This window comes from Lonchura striata, chromosome 1A (assembly GCF_050655825.1).
Source record: "Lonchura striata isolate lonStrDom1 chromosome 1A, ASM5065582v1, whole genome shotgun sequence".
Lineage (NCBI taxonomy): Eukaryota > Metazoa > Chordata > Aves > Passeriformes > Estrildidae > Lonchura > Lonchura striata.
Window position 1 is genome coordinate 72,319,702 of NC_140741.1, and position 22,905 is coordinate 72,342,606.

Here is a 22,905-nt window from a genome sequence, read left to right on the forward strand (position 1 = left end):
TACTGGCAAATATTCCCAGAGGTGCATTTCAGGGCTCCCACTCCCGTTACCTCTCCAGCAACCTCCTGCAGGTCCCAGCAAATTCTCTGAACTGGTGGTGGCTACAGTAGCCCTCAAATCCACCACCAGTGAGTCACCTTCTCCCTACCCTGGACTTCAGGCAATCAATTATCCATCCCAGCTCCAACCCCTGCCAGACCCAACTGCTCTGACCTCTGCCCCAGGGGCCCTCCAGGATTTCCCCATCACTCATGGAGCAGCAGCTGCCTACAATGCCACAGCTCTCCAGCATGCCAGAGGAAGGGGGAACATGTCCCTCCTGGCACAGGAGGCACAAGCAGCCCTGTTTTCCCAGGCATACAGCCTACACCCACCTCTCCGGAGTACACCTGCTCCCCAAAGTCCCTCTGCTATGGAGATCCCCCTTCATCTCCTTCCTAATTCTCACAGATGCAGCAGGAGCACTGGCAACCCCATCTCTGCATACGAATCTCTGCCACATGACACCCTCCCTGTCCCACATGGAGGGCAGCAAAGGCCTCCACACACAGACCCATGACCCTCTCACCACACCCACAGCCTGAGCCTTGCTCCTCATTCCCCACATTTCCTGTGTTTAGAGCTGGCAGTGACCCTGACAGCCTCCCTCTCCCTGCAGATTGTCACCTCCCCACCCCTTCCTGACCCACCCAAACCCAGCACACCCCTACCACCCTCTCAGCCCCACTGGCAGCATGACTGACCAAGCAAGCAACTGGACATCCCACCCTCCAACCCCCCATGTTCTGCAGGTACAGCAGGACATCCAACCCCTCAGTAGCTCCACTGCAGGCTCTGCAGGGACACAACACTGCATCCTCTACCATACACCCAGACCCAACAGTGCTGCTCCCTTCCCAATCCCATTCCACATTCCTGTGTGTGACCCAGCCAGCAGTCCTTGGCACTGATTCCCAGGCTTCTCCTCTTTCTCTTCTCCCACTTCCTGTAAACTCAGCCCTTCCATGCTCCCACCCCAACACAACCTCACCTCAAATCCAGTGAGGCCTTGGGCATCACTTCCACTGCCCTCCACCATCACTTCCAGCTCCCTCTGTACCACCTCCATGGCAGAGTTGGCTAACTCCAGTCCCCCACACATCCAGCCAAATCTCTTCCTCTGCCTCCACACAAGGACACCCATACCTCATGCCATGTGCACTAAATTATCCCCAGCCCAAATCCACCCTTTCTGCACTCCACAATTCCCATGTGCAGCCATGCCACACTCCCACATCCTGTGCACTACAGCTCCACTTCCCCCAAAACACATTAGGGCATCCTTGCCTTCCCACATTCCCCATACACATTCCCCAGTCCCACAGTACCACTGCTTCCCCCCTGTACACAAACATTCCCAGAGCACCCCAGCAACAGGACTTCCAGGCACACCACTCCCTCCCCATGCAGGAGGGAGTCCAAGCCTTCCATCCTCCATCCTCAGCACTTCCCCTTGGGCCAGAATAGGAAACCCCACACACATCTCCACCTGCAGTGGGCCCCTACAGCCCCCTCAGGCACAAAAGATGACCCAAAGATGAGCCACGACAACACAGCACCAAATCCTCCCATGTATACATCCCACCAGGAAAAGAGGCTGGCTGCCTCTTCTCCTTCCAGTTCAATCTCTTCCCAGCAATAGAGCCAAAACTCCCCTCTCCCCCTCCCATACTCATGTCTCCCCCTTCCCAGCACGCTGTAGCCAGAGAGAGTGGGACAGCACCCCCATGTTCCCACATTCCAGACCCACTGCCACAGAGCCTCCTTTCCTCCAACCCCAGCCCCACAGTCCCAACTCCTCACTGATACCCAAACCCACTGCCCCACAGTCCTCCCTGGCACCAGGACCCCCTTGCCTCAGCACTGCCCCTATGGCTTCCCTCCCCATCCTCCCAGTCCTGTGCACTGCCCCACGGCCCAGCTCCCCTTCCCCAGAGCCCCCAGCCCATGGGCTGATCTTCCACAAACCCACTCACTGACCCAAAGACCCCAGCACTGCCCAAATCCCACCTCCCCGCACTCTTCTGCCCTGCCCAAATGACCACACCTCCATGACCCTCCTCTGCCAAGCATCCCCAGCTCCTGGCACTCTTCAACAAGCAGCAGCTTCCAGCAGCCCTCCCCACACCTCCACAATGCTACCCCACAGCCTTTCCCCACAACCAGGGCCCCAATGCTGCCCAAACTCACCTCCTGTGCCCTCCTGCCCAGTCCCCCAGACCCCAATGCTGCCCAAACCCACCTCCTGTGCCCTCCTGCCCTGTACCCCAGACCCCTGCCCAATCTCACCTCCCTGTACCCTTCTGTCCTATCCCCCAGACCCTTGGCTTGCCCAAACCCACCTCCTGTGCCCTTCTGTCTGTCCTATCCCCCAGACCCCTTCCCAAACTCACCACCCTGTGCCCTCCTGCCCTGTCCCCCAGACCCCAATGCTGCCCAAACCCACCTCCTGTGCCCTCCTGCCCTGACCCCCAGACCCCAGCAGTACCAAAATCCCACCTCTCCGTGCCCTCCTGCCCTGACCCCCAGACCCCAGCAGTGCCCCACAGCACCTCCCTGTGCCCTCCTGCCCTGCCCAAGCCCCAGCAGTGCCCCACAGCACCTCCCTGTACCCTCCTGCCCTGTCCCCCAGACCCCAATGCTGCCCAAACCCACCTCCTGTGCCCTCCTGCCCTGACCCCCAGACCCCAATGCTGCCCAAACCCACCTCCTGTGCCCTCCTGCCCTGCCCAAGCCCCGGCATTGCCCACACCACGTCCCTGTGCCCTCCTGCCCTGCCCAAGCCCCGGCATTGCCCACACCACCTCCCTGTGCCCTCCTGCCCTGCCCAAGCCCCGCACCCCGCGCTCCTGCCCTGGCCCGCCAGTGTCCAGCGCTGTTTCCTTGGCGGGATGGCCGAGCCCGGCAGGGCTCACGGAGCTCACTCAGCCCGGACCCTGCTCAAGCAGGGCCACCCACTGAGGCCTCCGAGGACCGCGTCCAGCCGCATCCCCCCGGCCCAGCCCCAGCCCACACTCACAGAGCTCGCAGTAGCGGTGGCAGCCCCGGCCCAGCCCCTGCAGGTACCGCTGCAGCACGTCGGTGAGCAGGTCGCAGGCCGAGACCTGCACGGAGTCCCAGCCGAGGGCCTGGCAGATCTGCGCCACCGACACCCGCAGCAGCCAGCGGGAGTAGGTCTCGCACATCCCGCCGGGGCCGGGGGCCGCGGGAGCTCTCACGCACCGCCCGCCGCCGCCGCCGCCATCTTGGCGCCGCCCCGCCCCCGCCAGGCAGCGCCGCTCCAGCGCCGAGCGCATCGAGCGGGGCGGAGCGCGGGAACGCCGCCCGCAGCAACCGAGGCCGCGGCCCGCAGCGCGCGGGACACGCCGGGGTCGGACACGGAACACGGGCCACTGTCGGTACGCAGCGGGACACGGTACATGGGTCACTGTCGGTACGCAGCGGGACACGGTACATGTGTCACTGTCGGTACCGCAGCGGGACACGGTACATGTGCCACTGTCGGTACCGCAGCGGGACACGGAACACGGGCCACTGTCGGTACGCAGCGGGACACGGTACACGGGTCACTGTCGGTACCGCAGCGGGACACGGAACACGGGCCACTGTCGGTACCGCAGCGGGACACGGTACACGGGTCACTGTCGGTACCGCAGCGGGACACGGTACACGGACCACTCTCGGTACCGCAGCGGGACACGGAACACGGGCCACTGTCGGTACGCAGCGGGACACGGTAGATGTGTCACTGTCGGTACCGCAGCGGGACACGGTAAATGTGCCGCTGTCGGTACCGCAGCGGGACACGGTACATGTGTCACTGTCGGTACCGCAGCGGGACACGGTACACGGACCACTCTCGGTACCGCAGCGGGACACGGTACACGGACCACTCTCGGTATCGCAGCGCCGCTGAATGTCCCCCACTGCCCCAAGGGATCGTACAGAAAGGATGCGACAAGGCTGTTTACAATGGCTTCGAACTGAGAAGGAGTTTTTGATGGGATATGGGGAAGAAATTCTGCACTGTGGGGGTGATGAAGCACTGGCACAGCGTAGCCAGAGAAGCTGGGGATGTCTCATTCGTGGTGGTATTGAAAGTCTGGTGGGATAGTGAAGTGTCCCTGCCCATCACAGCGGGTGCAACAAGGTGATCTTTAAGGTCCCCTCCAACCCGAACCATCCTGTGATTCTATGGTCTCTATAAATAATCTCAATATCTCTAAATAAATATCTCAGAGAGCTGTCAAAAGGATGGTGTCAGACTTTTCTAAGTGATGAGCAGTGACAGGATAAGGAGCAATGACCATAAGAAAACCAAATCACAAGGAGTTTCACCTCCTCAGGAGGAAGAACTTCATTACGCAGAGGGTGGCAGAGCACTGGAACAGGCTGCCCAGGGAGGTTATTTTTCTCCTTTTTTTTTCTTTCCAGCTGGATGGAACACCAAATTGGCAGCAATAAGGAAAAAACTGTTTCTCGATGACTTGTTTAATTGGGGAAAAAAAACAAGTAGGGAAAAGGATGGAACTCCGGTGGCAAAAAGGATCCAGAAACAAAATTTACAGTAACTGAGTGGTGTAGGAGGTGCAAGAAGGAGCAGCGCAGCTCTTACTCAGTGGTACCTGTGGAGATACACAAGAGCTAAACTGTAACTCAGTAGTTGTGTGTAACTAATCAAGAGCATGGAGGACAGAACTGTAAATAACAGAACTCTATTATACTATATTATTACTCCAGTATGAAACCCTAATTAGTTCATAAATTAGCACTTTAGTTTATGAGTAGTCTGTTGTGTCAGTCACACATCTCACATCTGCTGCCTGAAGAGCAGGACCTGGACCCCGAACAAAGTCCTGAAGCTCCTGGTTTGGTTAACAGCTCAAGGTCCTGAGGGTGGTGCCCTCAGAGCTCCATACTGGGACCAGTATGAGCTTCTCTGGGCAACGAGTGCCAGGACCTCACCCCCTTCACAGTAGAGAATTTCTTCCCAACATCCAATCTATCCCTGCCCTCCATCAGTTTAAAGCCATTGCCCCTCATCCTGCTGCTCCATGTCCTTATCCAAAGTCGCTTTTCAGCTCCCCTGGAGCCCCTTCAGATGCTGAAAGGTCTCCCTGGGACCTTCTCCAGGCTGAAAACTCTCAGGGTTTGAGAACAAACTCTCCTCAGGAGAGGTGCCCCAGTCCTCCAACATTTACATTTCTATACACACACTGACCATGCAATAAACTGTGCATTCTAAATAACCTCTGTAGTGACTCAACCAATCACATCACTTAATTTTAAAAATTCAACATCTGCAAACAGTAGCAATACAAAATTATAATAAGAGATATCAGTGTTCTAGCTGTGTGATGCAGAGGTTATTCCAGTCTTCTCCTTGAGCCCACAATACAATGTACCTCTCAAAGTAGATAATTTCATTTTCAAAGTCAGGGTGAAGTTAGAAAATCTCTTCCACTCTTCAAAAGAAACATCCACTTACATGTTTCACATGGCAAATAAACAAAAAGTGTAGAGCACAGACTTCTAAGAAACAAAGTTTCAAAGCACACCCAAGCCCAACCCAGATATTTAGACTCCAAGAGCATTTGCTCCACAGACAAGCAAAAGGATCTGTTTCACGGAGGTCGTTTATTGTATGAATTTACAAATTTCTGGGGCTTTTCCACTTCTTCACAAGATAACAGAGCAGTCTTGTTAACACAGACACAGGCAGGCTAAACCACATATGCTCAGAAGAGCTCCTCTTCACCTGTAAATAAAATTGAAACAAATCAAAATCCTTTCATCTATTTATTTATTTTAAACTGCTATTTTCCCCAATTTGAATACTTCATTAATATTCCTCACCACCCCCCAACGATTCATCACATCTATTTTTTTCTTACATTTTAAATTTTGAAATTTTCCTTACATTTTAGATTTTGAATATGTTCATGTTAATACAGAAACCTCTTTATGTATGTCTGACATACAGACACCTTTAAGTAATTGCATAAAGTCAGACCACTATACAAAAATTCAAACAGCAATTGCAAATGAATCCAACAATAGAGAAAAAAAACCCACAGAAAATTATAACTCATCTGGGATTATGCTACCATGGACATATTTTCCTTAAAATTACTGAAAAATAAGAACTCTTTGGACAAATTCAAACTAAAAATGTCCAATTTCACAGCTCTTTAGGAAGGAAAGCTTCTGTCTGACCAAGACCATTTAATTCTGTCTTCCTCATCTAACTTTGTATTTTCTGTGTTAATTATTTTTAAAACACAATCCAACTTCTATGACATAACTTTACCTCTTGGATTTGGCTGAACCGCTTTTTCCGATTAATCCCTGGTTATGGTATTATGAGAAAAAACAAAACAAGCAGGTTAGGAAGCAACTCATGCAAATTCAGGCAAAACTGCACGGATTTATGACCACAAATGTATTGTGAGGAGCACAATACAGCACCAAAATAATATAAAGTACATATTCCAGGCATTCTGTAAATACACAGGATATGAACACATGTATTTCTGTACAGAGCACAAATTTTTAACTGTTACAGTAGTACATGTGAGCTACATGCAGTTACAAATTGTGGTCTAGCCCCACACATTTGTAACCTGCAGCACACACCTGCACAAAGCCTCATCCTCAGGCAAACAAGCAAAATACTAAATTTCAAGTAAAATACATATTCCATATAAAAGATTCCGGAAATTCCCTCCTTGTAAACCCAGACCCAAACTCTCAACTTCTGAACACCTGATTTATCCAAAAGCATTTCAGTCACATCATTTGCTCTCCCCCACTCAACACTACTGGGCTATTTGACCGGGCAAAGCAGGAAATGTCCAGGTAAAAGGGAAGAGGGGGAAAATCCACCAAAGGCCAGAAGGAAAATCCTCACCTCTCCAGGCAAGGATGCTTGGTGAGGCTGAAGATCTATTTTACCAGCTTTTAAACTGTATTTGATCAGAAAAAACTGCCAAACTTCGCTCTGGTTAGTAGAACTGCGCAAGCTGAAAAGCTTGGGAGCCATGCCAGGGACTGCCTTCCCTCTGGTTTTAGGACCTACAATCCCAAAGTTTGCCTGTTACCCTGGCACACAAGAGCACATGACTGCAACAGCTCTGACTGCACGTTCATACAGATACTCACAGAGCAGCAGCACCAGAGATGATCTCAATGAGCTCCTTGGTGATGACGGCCTGGCGGGTGCGGTTGAACGTCAAGGTCAGCTTGTCAATCATCTCGGCTGGAATAAGGCCAGATTGGAGTTTAAACACAAAATGAGTGTATAAATGCAGATACAGAGAAGCTCTATGGGCACAATATCCAAGTTATTTGCAGTGGTTTACAAGACACAAGAGGTTTAGTGCACCTGACATTTTTTCCCTGCAGGTAATATTACCAAGAAACCATCTATAAACCAGCTTGAGAACTAAGCTTGTCAGTCAAACATCTGCAGAACAGCTGGCAGACTTGTAAATACCAGGCCTGACATTGCTTATTGTAACATAACACAAGCAGGCATCATTAGCTTTGGAATTAGATTTCACTGTCAATTAACTGCATTGTTATTTCCTTCAAGTTGTGGCAAAAGGAGAGATTTTTCTCCATTATTTTTTTCTCAATTATTTCAGGTATCACCTCTTTCTCTCAAGTTGGTCATCAGAGCCATGCCCACCATTGCAGGCAGCCCAATTGCACATCACATCAGTTTCAATCACCAGTATCCTTCCAAGGAATACTCATATATTCTCTACTTGCTCCATGACAGGTGGTATTGAACTACTGTTTAAGTTCCTCCACCTTTAAATTGCACTGCACTAATTATATTTCCTGAATGAGTAAGTAAAGATTTATAAGAATTCAGGAAATTCTCAGAGCAGCCACATGAGAGGAGCATAGAGAATATTTAGCCATTGTAAGATTAGTTTAGTATTTCATATGCCTTTTAAATAATCTGTTATTTCACTTCCAGTCCTAGGCTTGTTTCTCAACAGCAATCCCTCTTTCCAGAGTCTACATACAGCTCACATTTGAAACAGAATCTCAATTGTACTGGCTAAAAAAAACCACTCAAAGTGGAATTAAGACAGGAAAAAGCTGATTTTTGAAGGAAAGGATTACAGAAAGGGAGGTCAACACTTTGTTGCTGAACAACTGAAGTCCTGGAGAACCCAGGGAGCAGCTTACAAGCATTCTTGCTAGCGTTGTCCATGGCAGTCATCCTGGCGCTCTGCTCGCTGGTGGTGGATTCTTTCAGGGAGTAGTACAGAATGTTTGCTAGCGTGAACTCCTGGTAGTTTCTCAGCACGTCAGCATCAAGATCATCATAGATACTTAGGCTTTCTGCAAACCATGGAGGAGCAAACTTAGACACATCCAAGATTTGCTACTTCCAGCAAAATACAATGACACAGAGAAGATTACTTGTCTGGACTGTTTCAGTACTTAAGGCAGTACAGAGAGACTCCCTGAACATATTATGTGTACCTTCAGAATCTCTATGCTACTTATAATTCTGTTAACTGTTTTATGTGTTTTAGTTCAATTTAATATTAGGAAAGTCAGACCAAAGCAAAATACATTATTACCATATTATGTTTAACTTTCCCTTACAATGCTGCAGAAACATTCTCGGAGAGCACCTTTCTGAGCCAGCCTTGGACTGATCTTGGCCAAGACAAAACTATCTGTTAAACTATGATACAAGCACCATAATAAGATGTTTTAAAATACCATAGTCCCATTTTCAGAGTACTTTTCTTGTGATTTATCACTGCATGTAACTGGTGGTTTCTAGCTCCCTACTTACCAGAGCCAGCCACCGTTTCAAAGGAGAAGATTGGTTTCTCATCAGTCTTGTAAGAGATGACAGACCTGTACAAAAAGAGCAAAACAGGTTCTTCAGTTCAACTGAACTGACTCTAAACAGAATGGTTCAAATCAAATTAGAATAGACAACTTCTGGCTTTGCAATGCCACAAGGTTTTGTGATAACACTGATGAAAAGATCTTGGATACCACATGGATATAATGATGTGCTGACTGTAAATGTTACAGTGTTCACTACACACAAGTCAAAAAGGGAGTTCTAACCACAGCTGCTAGAAAAAACAGCCCAGTTCTTGACACACAACAAAATCAAGAAGTGAATATGCCATATATTCCCTTTCATATTCCCTTTCAGTTTTCATACAACTTCATCAGGCCAATATACTCTTGGAAGCATTCTGCCAAGTACTTTTCCAGTGAAGTTTAGTTCAACCTTACCTGAACCGATTGTAGATGACAGAGCCTTCATCAAATTCATACCCAGAGTTTAACAGCTCTAAAGCAATGGCTGAAGCATCTCCAAAACTCGGAGGTCTCCGTCCCACCTCTTTGAATGTCAGCAGGAAATAGTTGCCATGTGTCCTGCAGCAACACAAAAGTCTGCTAGAACCAAGTGGATGCTCTAAAATACGAGCAGTAAGACTTACTAGAACTAACTGTTTGTAATTTAGGAGTGTTCAGAATGAAACATTTTACTGAATTAGAGTCTGAAAGAAACTTTGCCTTTAGTTAAACTACACAATACACACGTGTAACAGCATCAGTTGCCAGCTTTTATTTCAAGAATATAATAGTGCTGTGCAGCAGACTCTCAAATTGTGACATTATCAAAACCACTTTTAAAGTATTTGCAGGTTTTTTTTTACAGGAACTCGAATTTAACACAGTTCCCTTAAATGCAATTTCCTGCCAATGGCACACAATCCTACAGTCTTGAAATTTCTACCAGAGACAACAAAACTCTAAACTAAACTTTTGGACCCCATCCTTTTTACCTTTGAAGCAGGCCTCTGATCTTGTCACCTACTCCAACCACCATAACCTCCTTCCCTGCATTTGAGAGGTTGGTAATTTCATTCTTCAAGGTTTTAGCAATAGATGTATGAATAGCACCACACAGGCCTCGGTCAGAGGACACACCAATAAGGAGGTGTTTCTTCTTGTCCTCAGGTGGCTTTATTTCTGCTTTCTCATACAGAGCTGAAAAAAAAAAAGATCATAACATTTTTCAAGGGTGCCAAAAAAGCTAGTAAGTAATAAAAAATGCTCTGAAATATTCTAACTAAAACCAATACCAAAGGGACTCCAGATCTCAGACAGATTAATTTTATCTCCTTTGCAATTGTTCCAAGTTTGCACACGGTCAGACCAGAAGTGAGGAATAAACAATTCAGAGCCAGTCACAGCTCTGATCAGATGTCACTCAGTGAAGTTCACTGTGCAAATTCTTTTGGAAACAGACTACTCGAAGGTTAAAAAGCCTTGGCATTTTATCACCACTATGAAAACCTCCTCTTCTACTCCCCCATCACTAAGTGCAAGATCTCTCTCTCACACAGAGCTCCTGTTCCATAGACCCTCGCAGGCTTCAGCTCCCTCTCAGCTCTTGCGTATTTGGCTGCAGAAACCATCTTCATGGACTTGGTGATCTTCTGGATGTTCTTGATGGACTTCAAACGCCTGGTGACTGCAAGGTTAAGAGTTGAAGGTCATGGGCTGTACTGGGCACTGTGACTCAAGCCCAAACAACAAAATGCCAGCAAGAGCCATAAAAAAATATTTTGCCATGTTCCTCAAAGAAGAAGAAATAAATAAACAAACATCACAGAAATAAACCTCATGAAAGACCTCGGTACTTGCAGTAAGACTAAGAATGTAGCTAACACAGATTCATCTTTACAATAGAGATGTTATCTCCTTCAGATATAACATTCATTTAGTATTTATCCCAACATGAAGTCTATTTACTATTCTCTTTGCTTCCACCTCTACCTGTTTCACAAATATATTATTTGAGGTATAATGTCATCTTTCACAGATGACAAGCAGAGGAAACAAACAAACAAAAAAGTCCCCATAGTGTGAAGACAGAATAAATTTCCTCCTCTGTTTAGACTGTGGTAAAATGAGATCTGTAAAAACACTAATAGAAAAAGTAACCAAAACAGGTATCCCATTGACAAGCACAATTCCAAGGCAATATCCCTATATAATAACTATGAGGGATGGCTTAAGGAAGCATTATCACACTGAAACCATTCAGTCAATCCTTTTTCCCCCCAAATGCTGCACAAAAGCACAAGGAAATAAACATAAGAGAACTTAACTCTTATAGGTGAGCAGAAATCTGGTTTAGCACATACAATAAAAATATTTTTAAAATCTATTTGAGTAAAACTATAAAAAGACATTTAAATTACTGCCAAAGCCACTTCAAGCAACTCCTTTTCTGAAGGACACTTGTTTAATGTGATTAGCACTGCAGGCCTATATATCATTGTTATACATCACAATCATACCCAACAGAGGCTAAACAGTATGCTTTAACATATGGTTTTCAACATATGGCTTTCCTGCAACATTTTGCCCCTCTCAAGAGCAGATAAACCCTTTACTTACTGTCTTTTAGCGTTGCCATATTCCTGACTTGGCCCCTGAAAAGGAATGCAGGAGAAATTAGGATAATTCACTAGCTCTCCAGCAAACCAACACCTGCCAAGGGCAAGTCCCTTTCAGGGTGATGTTGCTGTTTCTTACAAAACGTGTGGCAGAGAGAAGCCACTCTTACCTGTGGCTTGCATGCACACCTTCATCCTTCCCTACCTTATATAATTTCACAGAATCAATTAGGTTGGAAAAGACCTCTGAGACCATCAAGTCCAACCTATGACTGAACACCACCTTATCTAAGTGGTGCCCTAACTAAGCCACGGGCACTGAGTGCTACATCCAGTCTTTCTGCAGATACCTCCAGGGACAGGGACTCCACAACCTCCCTGGGCAGCTCATTCCAATGCCTAACCACGACTTCTGTGAAGAAACTGTGAAGAAACAACCTAAACCTGTGTTGTCATGTCGCTGAGAGGAGGCCAACTCCCACCTGACTGCGCTGCGCTGTCAGGGAGCTGTAGAGTGATAAGGTCACCCCGAGCCTCCTCTTCTCCAGGCTGAGCTCTTCCAGCTGTTCTTCAGAGGACTTGGGCTCCAGACCCTTCCCAGTTCCCCTTCTCCGGACTCGCCCCTGCACCTCCGAGTCCTCCCTGAGCTGAGGGGCCCCGAAGCGGCCCCAGGACTCGGCAGCGCCGAGCACAGAGAAAGGTTTAACGCCTCGGCTAAGGGCACGGGGCAAACGAGGGCATTAGAAGGGCAAATTAGAAAGAAATATTTTTAAACAAAGCTTCGTGCAATGCAATTCATTTCTAAAGGCTATTAAAACGAAGCAGAGGAGGCCAGAGCAGGGTCTCCTGCCATGTATAAACTTGTCCCTTTAACCCTTGCCTGTCCCATTCTCCCACCCACCGAGGACGGAGCCTCCCTCCCTGCGGGTCCCCGCTGCCCTCATCTCCCGGCACCGGCTCCGCCACCTCCCCTCAGAGCCCACAGCCCCTCACGGGCCGCCCGCGGCCGCGACCCCGCCGCCCCCAGGCGCCGCACGGCCAAGGGAAGCCATCCCCCCCTCACCCCGCAGAGCCGCCCCGGCCATCGGGACGCGTTCCCCCGTGCCCAGAGCGCCCGTCCCAGCCCGTGCCGGTACCATTGCGGCTGGACCAGCGCGACCGCGGCGCCCCGGGCGAACATGGCGGCGCCTCCACCACAGCCCCGCTGAAGGTCAGCGCGCCCGCAGCGCGCCTGCGCGGCCCCGCCGGGATCCGCTTCCAGGGCGCCGCCGCCATTTCCGGAGGGGGCGGGAGCCGGACCGGGACCGGGATCAGGAACAGAACCACGACCAGGACCTGACCGGCGTCATGGGGAAGTCGGATTTCCTCAGCCCCAAGGCCATCGCCAACCGCATCAAGTCGAAGGGGCTGCAGAAGCTGCGCTGGTACTGCCAGATGTGCCAGAAGCAGTGCCGTGATGAGGTATCTGCGGGCGTTGCGGGGGTCCCCGCTCCTTCGGGTGGCTCCGGTCCCCGTCTAAGGAAGGAGTCCCGGTTCTCCTGGGGTCAGCTCTTGTGGCAGCTCCGATCTCATGGAATGGCTTGGTTTGGGAGGACCTTAAAGCTCATCCACTTCCAACCCCCTGCCATGTGCAGGGACACCTTCCGCTGTCCCAGGATGCTCCAAGCCCTGTCCAGCCTGGCCTTGGACACTTCCAGGGATGAAGCAGCCACAGCTGCTCTGGGCACCCTGTGCCAGGGCCTCGCCACCCTCCGAGGGAAGAATTTCTTCCCAATATCCCATCTAGCCCTGCCCCCTATCAGTCTGAAGCCCTTGTCCCTCGTTCTGTCAATCTCCCTTGTAAATGTCCCCAGTACTATCGAGGGGAACATTGTGGGAGCTGCGATCATACTTGTAGGAGTTTATTTGTAGTAGTTTATTTGTAGGATTTTTAGTAATCTCTTAATCTGTGAGTGTTGCAAAATGAGACGAAGACAAGCCAGGTATTTATTTCTGCTTCATAGAATGGCTTCAAATGTCACTGCATGTCTGAGTCCCACCAGAGGCAGTTGCTGCTGGCTTCTGAAAATCCTCAGCAATTCATGGATTATTTCTCTGAGTAAGTTTTCTGTATCTTCTTACCCAGATCTTCATGCCTGTGTCAGGTCTGCACAGCCATACCCCTAAGATCCAATAATGCCCCATTGAAGACACTTTATTTTGATACATGTTAGTGTCAGGTCTTCTTGTAATTGAAAATTACAATGCCACCTTTAAACTTTAGATAAGAGATTTCATGATTTTATTCAGTTTTGTCTCATGTTGTAATCCTGTTTAAAGTTGCTCTGTGTTAAAAATACATCACTTTTCTGTCCCTGCTGAATGACTGCCACACACACACAAGCTAAAAGAGCCATAACAATGAAAGAGCAAGTCAGGGGAGGGACTGATATCCCCCAGCTTCTCCCAGGCCTTTGTCCAGCTGACTTACGTGACAGCTGGGATGACTGGAACTGTCCTCAGCACGAGTTTGAAGTGAGGTTTTATGCTGCAGCCCTGGAATTAGCAGGGAGATGAGTGATCCATCTGCTCCATCCACTCCTCTGCCCTTTGTCCTGCCCTCTGCTCTGTGTCTGTCAGCCTGGGAAGACACCTGGTAACCAAACACCAGCAATTAGTGGGAGGTGTTGAGATTCCTTTGCTCCATTTTATGCCTTTGAGAGGCTGTTACTGTCTTGTACATTTGAGGTGTGTGCATGTATCATATTGTGTTTCATCCTGTGTTTGATCCTGGTCTGCTGCAAAAGGGAAATGTGTCTGAATATTGTCACACTCAGCTCAAAAGAGTATTCAGATGTTTAATTCTTAATGACAACAGAAAATTGCTTCTTAGTTGTTAAAGCTTACTAAAGATATTTTTTTTTTTATTTCCTTAGGGAATTCCGAAATGATTTCCTAGAATTGCTCAGAAGGCGATTTGGTAAATATTTTGCTGTTTTTTTGTTTTTCTTAGTGTCTTTTGTTGGTTCAGTGCAAGCTACATAATAGTAATAATAATTCTGTATTTTAGGAACAAAGAGAGTCCACAATAATATTGTGTACAATGAATACATCAGCCATCGAGAACACATCCACATGAATGCCACACAGTGGGAGACACTGACTGATTTTACAAAATGGCTGGGGAGAGAAGGTAGGTGTACCTGCTCAGGGAAGTCTTAAAATTATTGGGTAATTGAATTCTTGGTAATTGATCAGTAAATATATTAGTTCTTTTTTCTTTCTTCCCCTCTCCTCCTGTATATACAAAAAAAGATTTCCAAACATATTTCTGTGCTAACCATTAGGAGTTTGCTTGTGGAAAATGTGAGACGTCTGGGATGAGTACATCACTTGTGAGCTTTTCTTTGCTTCATCTGCTGGTCTGTATTTACTGGATACACTGATAAATTCTGAATCAACTGCTAACAGTTGCCATTTAAAAATTACAGATTATTTCCATGTCTGAGGTGACAAGAAGCAAGCAGTGACTTTAATTCCTGGCCTAGTGGAAGGGTTAGAGCTGGAGATCTGCAGTTCTGTGTTTAGTGGGAGGAAGAGAGATTTAATGGCACTGTGGTGTGACAGAAAGTTTACTTTGGCTCTGGATGCCCTTGCTCTGCAGGATACATCCAGCAGTTGCAGAGTTTGGAAAGTCTCTCTTGCCAGAGTCGGTAACAATAGCACAGTACTGCAATATTTCCTTTAGTATGGTACTGTGAGTGCATATCATTTATACATGCTAGATTTCTGTCTTCTTCCTTGTTAAAACAGTGGGAAGGAAACATTTTCTTCAATAAGGAAAGTCTTGTAAAACACTTCATGCCCTTTGTAATGTACACTGGCCTGTGTCCAAACACATCTGGGTAGCTGAGGGCAGAAACACATGGTACAGATAATTCAAAGTCAGTTTTAGCAGCCCACTTGTCTCTGGTGAAGTATCTGCATTGCTACAGTGAACATGGACTAAAAATGATCTTGATATTGTTAATTTTACTTTGTTTTTGCTTGACCTTTTAGGTCTTTGCAAGGTTGATGAGACTCCTAAAGGCTGGTACATTCAGTACATTGACAGGGACCCAGAGACCATTCGCAGGCAGCAAGAACAAGAGAGGAAGAAGAAACAGGACCTTGATGATGAGGAAAAAACTGCTAAATTCATTGAGCAACAAGTTAGAAGAGGTTTGGAGGGGAAAGAACTGGTGAGAAAAATTGCACTCTGTGTGAACCTTCAGCTCAAAGCTCTTGTGGTTAAGTCAGTGGGGAGTTTGATGCTCCTGGAAGCCTTGCACTGGTATTTCCTTTGCTTCCTAACTTGGATTACATTGTACCCAGCTTGCAGTAGTACTAAAGAAGAAATAATTACTGCTCTTCTAGTGATTAGTGATTTAAAAATCACTCTAGAATTTACAAAGCAGGAGCAAATAATCCATTAAGCTGCATGATGTCTTCATTTGTGGTATTTCACAGCTATGTAGGGCTGCAGATAACAAGTACCTGGTGCATTGAGGAGGCTGAGATAAATAACCAGGGGGATCTGGCATAATCAAGTTCACCTAGTGAAAAGTTCTATTTTGGTGGTTATTTGGGATCTGTTTACTTGGCATCATGCTATGACCCCCATACGCGTTGCCTGGGGCTGAAATCTCCCATTTGATCCTGGGTATTGATAGTTACATTTAAATGCTGTTGTAAGCAATTACCTGCTTCTTAATTTAAAATTAATTGAAATTTAAATGGTCTGAGTCTTCGGTGCCAAAAAATTGGAAAGATACCAGAATTTCCTTATTTGAATTATTAGTCTTTCCAGAAACCAGTCAGATCATGCTGGTTCAGATAGAGGAAACTGATGCATCAAGGCTACTTGCCTTTTATGCTGAAATTGAGCGAGTTTAGGCAGCATCTCTATTAATTGGAGAGTTGCACAGGAGCCTGTAATGAGATGATGTTTTCAATTTTAATCTTTTACAAATCAAGCCAGGTTGAATATTACAGTTACTGTCTGTAAAACTGAGCTGATCAATGATTATGATACCTTGACTCAGTTTTCTGTTTGATTTTTTAAATGTGCTTGTTTTTTTTTATTTGGCAGGAAATGCCAGTCTATACTGAACTGAATAGAGAAAACGAAGAAGAAAAAGGTAACTAGATTTTGATGGATGTAATTTTTGTGATTCAGATGAAATGAGCATTGAAGCCTGCTTGGTACTTTGAGATCAGTTATAAAGAGCATTGGAATGTGGAAATGCAGAGTATTCTGTATTACAAAGTTTAATTGACTTTAAAAGCTAAACCAAAGTATAGATTAGTAAATATTTTCAAATTTATGATTCTTTTCTATTTGCAGATTTTAAAAATTGTTAACATCCTTCAATGCAGTTATTTTAAAATATAGAAATAGAGTAATGTCTCTTTATTTTTTTAGTTACATTTAATTTAAACAAAGGAGCAAGTACTTCAGTCGCAGCATCTTCTAAAACAAGGTGAGAAAAGAATTTCAGGCCAACCTTTACTGTTACAAAGCACTTCTATGACAATGGTATTTGTATGAACAGGAAGGATTGTCTTGTCCTGATATATTTGGAGTCTAACCTCTCATCCTCTCTTGGTATTCAGAAGGGTGACTAGGTGACTTCATGGTTGGTTTTGTATTTAAAATGGGTGAGTGGGTGTAGCTTAAATGTGAGCTGTGAGGAGCCTTCTTGAATTCTCTGTGCTTCATGGCAGATGCCCATACAGTAACAGGCAGTCACAGGTTCCTCCATGGAGGGTGGAAAAGGGATCCAGCCAAGCTTTTGCAGTGATGCCATCTAGTCCCAGCTGCCTTCTATGAATAGATATTCCTGACTTGTTAATTTTAGTTCCTAAAAGGTTTGATTGCCTTGTCTAATTGGAGGCAATGCTTTCTTTGGTCATCGTTTAAGCAGCTAAATCTACCTGAAATAAATCTTCCCAGAGCTCTGGAATTTAATTGTCATCTTGTGACCACAAGCAGTGCAGGACAAAAGGGATCAATAATGCAAATAATTCTGACTTACAGCAGTCTGGGGAACTGTTTGTTGAACAGTACATCTTCTCATGTGAGGCAATATTGTAATTAAATGTATTCCAGGTAAAAAGAAAGCTTTTCCCTCATCTCACTCAGCTCTTAGATAAGGTATCTGATGGGATATGTGCCAGACAGAAAATGAGACAGTAAAGCAGTTCTTTGCAATAATAGAGACAGATTGCAGGCTTTAAGGAAAACTTGTAAATTATCCCTAAGCATTGAGTTCTGCTTAAGATGACTCTGAAACTTAATTCAGACTCTCACTTGAATAGTTTCAGTGAGGAATACTTCAGGTCCTTGCTAAAATTTGGCCAAGTGTGAAATCATATATCAAGTAGTCTAATTTCTTCACAGCATATACAAAATACTTATCTGTAAACTTTGAAATGGTAGTATAGTAAGATCACAGCCAGATATGTTTGTCTTTTTAAATATGGACACTGCAGTTGTTATCTTTCAATTTTATGTTGCCCTTTATGAGATGCTTTTTAAATACTTACTATTTGATTTGTGATTTAATGTGCAGTTTTTTTCTCAAACTCCATGATTATTCAGATTTCCTTTGAAATACAGTTTTTCCCTTAAAGTTGCTTCTACTGCAATTTCTGTCGTTTCATTCCTGTGGGGTATCTTCCCTGTGGGAGTGTATCCAACATCCTTACCACAGGCGGAACATGCAGTTTGTCCTAAGGCCATATTAATTATTGCATCACTGTTCACCTCAGAACAGCTGCCTTCATCTTTTAGGTTGAAACAATATCTCAATTTTTTTACTCTGTACAATGTCTGTTATAAAAGTGGCTGAACTGAAGCTGCCCTGGGTAGTTTGCACTTTACCTAGATGTTCCCTCATCCCTGAGATGTAACTTTTTCTGCTGATTGATCTTTATTTTCCACAATTCTTAGGCTGTTTGCCTATTTTGAATATTGTTGTGTAGGTGACATTTGTTTGCTGAGTGTGGAGCTCTTCTCCACAGATTCCAGGGTGTTTTCTCCCATTGCCAGATAGACTCAGTATCTCTGTCTGGAAGGAATTCTAAAATATCTGTTATGTCTGAGAGTTCGTCTGTCCAGGTGGCTTCTCTAAAGTTTCTCCTTTCAAATTTGAAAACCTTATTTGCAGATCAATTTTTGTTTTCTTCACTGAACTCAAGTCCTTGATCAACTTTCTGCTTGTGCAGTGGTGAATTGGTCATTGGGCTGTGTCCATTCTGCTGGAATGCCAGCAGTGACCCTCAGTGAACATGGAGTTTGCACCCCAAGGAGACCAGCTCTAGAGGAGGAGCTGTGTAGGGTCTGCAAAGGGACAGAGACAACTGAAATCAAGCAGACCAGCACAGCAGTTCTTAAAATGCATCTTGGTAGAGGAAAAAAATTGTAAGATCTGCTGTGAAAACACCATCTTACTTTTGCAGTAGTGTCCTTGGACAGAATGCACTGAAGATGGTGGAGGGAGCAGTTAAAAGAAAAGAAGCACCTCATAGCTCTGGGCAGTCCAAAGAGAAAAAGAAGAAATCTGCACTGGATGAGATCATGGAGGTAATAATCATGCAGGATCTGTTTCTGTCTGCCCTTGTAGCTGTGACAATGTCTACTTCACCAGGGCATCCTTTTGAAGTGACCTCAGACCTTCAGTTCATATGGAATTCCAACTTTCACATCTTACCAGGCAAAATAATTTCATTTCCCCATAAAACTGGTTTCGTTTCTTCATAAAACTGGCTGCTCAGTTCTCCCTATTCCCCAGATGACTGAGGTGTTGGGAAGTAAAGGAATACAGATTTTGCAAGAGAAGAAAATACCTAGAAACACTTGCCAAAAATAATACAGATCACCATCATTTTATCATGAGTTCCTGGATTCATCAAATTGATTTATGAGGCAAGACCATACTGACTTATCCTTATTTAGGGTTTGGGGATTGCTTTTGTTCCCTACATGACCTGGGGTGGAGAATTGGTTCAAAGCTGTTCAAAGCCATGGGGAAGCTGCAGTGGAAGGAGGAAGTAAATGGTGATTATTTGTTGTTGTTCTTTAGCTTGAAGAGGAAAAGAAAAGAACATCTCGAAGAGACTACTGGTTACATCCTGTAAGTGATTTTAAAATTATTATTATTATACCAAATACAGCCAATTCAGCATTTCTAAAGCCATTGTTGATTAATGTAAAGATCCAAAAGCAGGTTGCAAACTCAATTCACAGTTATTTTCTCTTTCCTGCTCTTGACCCATTGTGGGCTGTCATATTAGATCATGAATTCAAGTGTAACTGTATTTGTCAAAGAAACCCAAAAAAGTCTTGAGAGATGCTGCTTTGAGCCAGTTATTTGACAATATACACAAATTCCTGAAAGCCACATCTTTACTATTGTTACTTCCTGTACTGTTAATTTAGTTTGTAGAGTTGTTTGCATGTTTTAGCACTGTATTTTATTTTTTCTCTCCTTTCAAATCTCCCAGGAAATTATTGTAAAAATTGTAACAAAAAAGCTCGGAGAGAAATACCACAAGAAGAAGGCAGTTGTTAAGGTAAGGTGGGCCGTGGGAAACATTGGTTTGGCTTTTCTGGAATTAGGTGACTTAGGAAGATTTGTTTCATTGCACAGGTTGTTCAGCCTTAAGACAACAATGTTGGGGACTGAAATGTCACCTCACCTCTATTGGGACTTATTCTGGACAGGCAGTGAATTAGTTTCATGTCATTTATGAAACCTCTGAATTGGTTTCATGTCATTGATTCAGTGGTCCTTTCTTAAGCACGGTTTTGACCTGTGTAGTTTGTCCCTATTAACACATCCATCTTGGGGAATAATCCCTGTGTCCATGGGATGTGACCAAGACCAATGCAGTTATATTTTAACCCAAGACTAGTCAGTTCTACACTGATATTTTAAGCTGCAGGATCTCATTTGCACACAAAATCTCCAGGCTGGAGCCCTCGCGTTTTTCTGGTTTTGAAAATGCAGAATTGCAGAGTCACAATGCCAAAGTTTGTTAACTTGGAAATGTAAATGTAGAGAAAAATGTTTGGTATTTCTGATTGGCCTCTGCCTTTCAAAACAGGAAGTGATTGACAAATACACAGCAGTTGTGAAGGTGATTGACTCTGGGGACAAGCTGAAGCTTGATCAGACACATCTAGAAACTGTAATACCAGCACCAGGTACAGCTGTTTCCTTCTGTTTTCAGCTTCTGCCACTGCAAAATTTATATTTCAGTTCTTTTTAATTATAATTCGTCCACTTGAAAGTGCCATAACCTCTCCTGAGAAGACAGGTTGAGAGAGTTGGGGTTTTTCAGCCTGCAAAAGGGAAGGTGCTGTGAAGACCTTAGACCACCTTAAATACTTAAAGGGGAAAGATAAGAAAGATGGGGAAAAACTTTTCAGCAGAAGTTTGGAACCCTGTTGTGTAACTCTTTTCCTATTTTTATTTCAGGCAAGAAAGTGATGGTATTAAATGGTGGCTACAGGGGAAATGAAGGCATTTTGGAATCCATCAATGAGAAAAGGTTTTCAGTGACAATAACCATTGACTCAGTAAGTATCAAACATTGCAAGCTCTTGTTTGCAGAGAGCTTTCCATCTGTACATGGAGAGCTTTCACAAAGAACCATGCTATCCTTAATCCTACAGGTGGGATTTGTGGTGTGCAGAGTTCAGTGGACACCCCCCACCTATCAACCACATATTCCCACCTGTTGCAGGCTTAGTCTTTGCAGAGAATCTTCAGAAAGGTGCTAGGGTGCTGAATTTAGCAAGTTTTGAAATTGAAGGAGATTTTATGTGTTTGTGAACTTGAAAATATTTTGTGTGTTTATTTTGAGCATGGCTGTTGTGGTACTGTTTTGTGGGAAGGTAAAAAAATGCAAAATATGCAAGGATGTGAATTTTCTTCTGCCCTTTCCAGATGGAATGTGGGGCTTTACATGCTCATTTGTTGTCTTGTTTATGGTTAACAGTTATGGTTAACAATCAGTCCATGCTATGTATCTGTGTGGCTCTTTCTTTGTTCTGCTTTGCAAAACCAGTCTTTAAACTGATTGATAAAGCACAGAGGACATTGACTAAAAGTTAAACTCTTAAACAACAGCTTGCAGTTCAAAGAAGGACTGCACAAACTCAGCCCAGGTTGGATTCTGGAGGATTTGGGTAGAGACTGTGCAGATTCCCTGATGAGAGCAGGAACTTTGGTACTAAAAGCAAACTGAAAGTGAAAGGATTTCTGGGATGGTGTTGAGGCCCTGTCACATTCTCTGGTCAGGCTGAAAATTATTAATCAAGGAGCATTGTATTATGAACAAGTCCCCCTTACCTCTCCTACTGTTGGGAATTCAAGAAACAAACAATTTTATATTGTGGTGTTGTTTTTTTTTCCTGTCATTCTCCAGGGACCTTTAAAAGGGCGCAGAGTCGAAGATATCCAGTATGAAGATGTTTCCAAACTTGCCTGAGGTGCTAAATCATGCATCAGAGAAGATTTTGATTCTCAAAACCTTCTTTCTGACATCTTTCAGGCAGACACAAGACTCTACCATGTCAGGGTTTTAATTGTGTGTATATGTATTTATAATGTATATAGACATTAAACACAACAAACTTGATTTATTTAAAGATAGCCATCAATTTGTTACATAAAATGTTTATGGAAATACTATCAGTGGAAATTTTTCATCTGATTTTGTATCAAAGTTATATTTGCTTTAATTTTCTTTTGTAAAATGCAGCAGAGACCTCCAAACTGGGGTATGTGGGCAGGTCCTGAAGAGAGAATTACCTATAGGGAGGCAGTGTGTGTTGGAGCCAGTGGAGTTTAAACAACACACTTCTCAATCCAGAGCCAAAATGGACTTCTGAGTGCATGAACAAGGCAAGGGATTAAGGGGATAGCAGGAAGATAGCAGTGCTGCAAGGGGTTATCTCCTTGGTGCTGTAAGAATGGTCTGGTTATTATGTGCAGTCGCCAGTTTATTTTTGATCAGCACATCAGTGATGATAGAATGCAAGTTGTTACACCTCCAGCAGGTTTGTCAGGGCTCCTGATAATACTGATATGAAATTTATCTTCATATGGACTCCATATGGAGCTGCTCCATGGGTGTTACTTGTGAAGTGTCTTGGAATACCAGCTGAAGCTTGTGCAGATACGAATTTTGGGGGTTGCTCCTTTGGTTTTCCAAAGCCTTTTCCTTTCTTCCATTGTTGCTCTGCTACATGAGTAATGTTACTCGTGCTAAATGATACAACATTATTTGTTTTATTTTTTTTAAAGTGTCACATTTTGTGCAATGTTTAATTTCTAAGGCACTTCAGGAATAAACAGAAACCTTTTTTAGGCCA

At 45.0% G+C, this 22,905-nt stretch overlaps 3 protein-coding genes across 5 annotated transcripts in view; 1 reads left to right on the plus strand and 2 right to left on the minus strand.

Moving 5' to 3' along the window:
- Window positions 1-3,303, minus strand: part of TAF3 (TATA-box binding protein associated factor 3) — a 113,153-nt gene extending 109,850 nt beyond the window's left edge. The window contains exon 1 of the mRNA XM_021530948.3: window positions 3,059-3,303. Coding sequence (XP_021386623.1) covers window positions 3,059-3,224 — 166 coding nt within the window. The 5' untranslated portion in view covers window positions 3,225-3,303. The remainder of the gene's footprint in view (window positions 1-3,058) is intronic.
- Window positions 3,304-5,657: 2,354 nt separating this feature from the next.
- ATP5F1C (ATP synthase F1 subunit gamma) lies at window positions 5,658-12,714 on the minus strand. Of its 3 annotated transcripts, XM_021530945.4 has the most exons (10): window positions 12,638-12,714; window positions 11,503-11,537; window positions 10,439-10,570; window positions 9,879-10,083; window positions 9,322-9,465; window positions 8,864-8,928; window positions 8,242-8,397; window positions 7,201-7,297; window positions 6,350-6,387; window positions 5,658-5,797 (listed from the first exon to the last, which is right to left on the minus strand). In XM_021530945.4, the coding sequence occupies exons 1-9, from the start codon at window positions 12,679-12,681 to the stop codon at window positions 6,381-6,383; spliced, it is 885 nt and encodes a 294-aa protein (XP_021386620.3). In that variant the 5' UTR covers window positions 12,682-12,714; the 3' UTR covers window positions 5,658-5,797; window positions 6,350-6,380. The 3 variants fall into 3 exon arrangements, with proteins under 3 accessions (XP_021386620.3, XP_021386622.3, XP_077639813.2); XM_021530947.4 differs by lacking the exon at window positions 6,350-6,387; XM_077783687.2 differs by lacking the exons at window positions 5,658-5,797; window positions 6,350-6,387 and having other exon boundaries at window positions 7,197-7,297.
- Window positions 12,715-12,783: 69 nt separating this feature from the next.
- On the plus strand, window positions 12,784-22,905 carry KIN (Kin17 DNA and RNA binding protein). Its single transcript, XM_021530944.3, has 13 exons — window positions 12,784-12,962; window positions 13,505-13,599; window positions 14,417-14,460; window positions 14,551-14,673; window positions 15,540-15,721; window positions 16,612-16,660; window positions 16,945-17,002; window positions 18,984-19,107; window positions 19,607-19,657; window positions 20,028-20,096; window positions 20,631-20,730; window positions 21,005-21,105; window positions 21,957-22,905. Exons 1-13 carry the CDS (start codon window positions 12,849-12,851, stop codon window positions 22,017-22,019), a joined length of 1,173 nt encoding a protein of 390 aa, XP_021386619.1. The 5' UTR covers window positions 12,784-12,848; the 3' UTR covers window positions 22,020-22,905.